Here is a 3010-nt window from a genome sequence, read left to right on the forward strand (position 1 = left end):
TAGGCCCATAGGTAGCCATGGTTTCAAGCACATAGTCTTTCTCAGCCTCATGTGTAAGGTATGCCCATGAAGCATCCTTGTAATGTTCATCCACCACTACATCAGGTTTCGCTGGAATTAATTCACCACCGTTCAAGTCACTCTCACTGATGTGGGCAGAAGTACACATTTCTGTCATGTTCAGATCTTGTAGCTGGGTTTCTTGGCATGGGCTTTGTCCCCGCAGGGCGCCGTCTATACAGTTCATGTCAATTGCCTGGATGCAGTTGCCAAGCATCGAGTTCTCTTTTATGCCGCTGCTAAAGTCAAATTCGTTGTTTCTGTCTCGGCCATTGTTGGGGCCCGTATTCGCAATTTCACTCGATGACATCCAAGGCAAGGAATCAGAAACGGTCTTGAGGCTTACATGGTTTGAGTTCTCATCAAAGGTAGTGACAGATAAACAGAAGTCTTTAAGGTCCACAGCAGCCAGCTTGGACGCAGACCCAACGTTGTCTTGATCTGTCCGGCTCATTGAGGTACTCGTTTCAGGTACACCAGGAACAAAAACTTCAGGCACATAAAAGACTTCTCTTGTTTCTTCATTTGTCTCTCTCCTTTCGAATCGGCATATCCCCTTGAGATCGTCGCAGCACTCGTTGTCACGTTTCTCGTCTTGAAAATCACCCCCGACAGACTTGAACACAACACATTCACAGACGAGGCTACAATCCCCAGTGCCTCCATCACCACTGTTTGTGCAGCCACAGTCCTGACAAGGTAACAGCCCTTTCACTAACGAGTTTATTTCTTCTTTCGATTGCGACACCATTGTATCACTTTGGTCTATTTGGCCTTCTACTTGCAATACACTTTCATCTACCTTGTTCAACATTATGTTCCTACTCATGTTCCCCATCATGATCCTAATCGTGTTCATTTGTTCCTTAAATGCATCCCCAACGTTCTGGATCTTGCCAATGACATCAACAATCCCAAGTTCAATTTCAAATTGATAGGTCTCCGGATCTTCTTCTGCCGCAGACGAGCCGTGAGCGTTTCCCTGCTACCGACGGGTTTTAAACCTCGGTCCCGAAGCTCTTGTCTTAGCTCTTTAATTGAGAGCTGATGGAATAGCTTCAATGATGCCATAGAGATTGAATCCTACCTCCTCTCGTTGAGCTGCCTATTATCCCACTTCTGACACCAAATATATTAACTTAAGTGAGGCAACTCATCGAGACATAGACGTTTATTTACACGACATCACAGATACACAAAATAACATCTATCTTAGGCACAGTATCTCCATATTGGCTCTCTACTTGGGCGGAAATCGTTTGTCTCTTCTAATGTTGACATCCTTTTAGGTCTAGTCTATTACAGTGCGCAACTTCTAGCACTAGCCTGGATGGTGGTGCGCATGGCGGAGTTATAACAATATAATAAGACGTAGCAAACATCTTCAGATAACTTCATTATAGGTACAATACACACTCACAGTACCCAGTATACAACGGAGATTGAATAAAGACTTTGCAAGCTTGGAATCTCTTGACTTTTCCATCTTCTAATCTGTTTTAGCATAGCTTAGATAATCTCTTGCCTTAACTAGCCCCCATCTAACCGTGAAGGTACTGCTAGCTGTGTCACGAATCACATTCACTTGTTTATTATTTACCTTGCCTGGATACAGTTTAAATGTATTGTACCCAATGTGCAGGAAGTTAATTTCTCCATCTGTTTCCCCCCCCCCTCTCTGTCTACGATTTCCCCTTTCATTGGTGTCATGATGACCTCGTGTGTACCTATTCTCTGATCTTTTGCCTTTGTGTTTTCTACACTGATACGTTCCTATCACCCGCTTTGGGGCTATCATTTCTTGTAGCATATCTTTCTTTACCAGTGTCTTCATTTTCCCTAGACCTATCATTTCTTGTACCATAACTTTCTCTACTAGTGTCTTCATTTTCCCTAGACCTATCATTTCTTGTAGCATAGTTTTCTCTACCAGTGTCTTCATTTTCCCTAGACCTATCATTTCTTGTAGTATAGCTTTCTCTACCAGTGTCTTCATTTTCCCTAGACCTATCATTTCTTGTAGCATAACTTTCTCTACCAGTGTCTTCATTTTCCCTAGACCTATCATTTCTTGTAGCATAACTTTCTCTACCAGTGTCTTCATTTTCCCTAGACCTATCATTTCTTGTAGTATAGCTTTCTCTACCAGTGTCTTCATTTTCCCTAGACCTATCATTTCTTCCATCCATAACTTTCCCTAACTCTAACTTCATTTCCTATAACATAACTATAACCTATTAGATCAATGATTTTTGTATGGTCCATATCAGAAGGTGGGTTATTAGGATAGGCGTTTTAAAAAGTATTAATGATTTCTACCAATTACTATTCAATTACCTATTGGTGAAGTTATCTGTCAGGACAAAATTCTTTCAACTTTCAGATGTTTTCTCCACGTTCTCCAACAAGAAGTCCATTTCTAGATTGATTGTCGTCTGGGTACTAGCGGGCTGGATGGTTTCTAGATTGATGGTCGTCTGGGGTCTACCCAGCTGGATGGCCTATTTTGTTAGTATTTTGTCAAGAGCAGGAATGTGCAAGATGTGAGTTTGTGTGTGTTTGTTTATTTTATTACTTGTGAGTTGTTTTTATCCCGGGTCCTGTTCTGTACTGTATGATGGGTATGTATTCTCATGTCTTGTATTGGGGGTAATGTCTAAGCTTTGTTGACCACTTACATCTGATTTAGATAGATGTCATCTAGTTCTATGCTTTGGTGCATTTAGATAGATGTCATCTAGTTCTATGCTTTGGTGCATTTAGATAGATGTCATCTAGTTCTATGCTTTGGTGCATTTAGATAGATGTCATCTAGTTCTATGCTTTGGTGCATTTAGATAGATGTCATCTAGTTCTATGCTTTGGTGCATTTAGATAGATGTCATCTAGTTCTATGCTTTGGTGCATTTAGATAGATGTCATCTAGTTCTATGCTTTGGTGCATTTAGAT

At 41.1% G+C, this 3010-nt stretch overlaps 1 protein-coding gene across 1 annotated transcript; it reads right to left on the reverse strand.

Moving 5' to 3' along the window:
* Positions 1-1817: 1817 nt before the first annotated feature.
* LOC129925068 (uncharacterized) lies at positions 1818-2273 on the reverse strand. The gene has a single exon (XM_056023411.1). The coding sequence runs from the start codon at positions 2271-2273 to the stop codon at positions 1818-1820; it is 456 nt and encodes a 151-aa protein (XP_055879386.1).
* Between the last annotated feature and the right edge of the window lie 737 nt (positions 2274-3010).

The sequence above is a fragment of the Biomphalaria glabrata genome, chromosome 3, assembly GCF_947242115.1.
Source record: "Biomphalaria glabrata chromosome 3, xgBioGlab47.1, whole genome shotgun sequence".
Lineage (NCBI taxonomy): Eukaryota > Metazoa > Mollusca > Gastropoda > Planorbidae > Biomphalaria > Biomphalaria glabrata.

Excerpts from the sequence above, each read along its gene's own strand:
- LOC129925068 (XM_056023411.1), bottom strand. The coding sequence starts at position 2,273 with ATGAAGTTAGAGTTAGGGAAAGTTATGGATGGAAGAAATGATAGGTCT.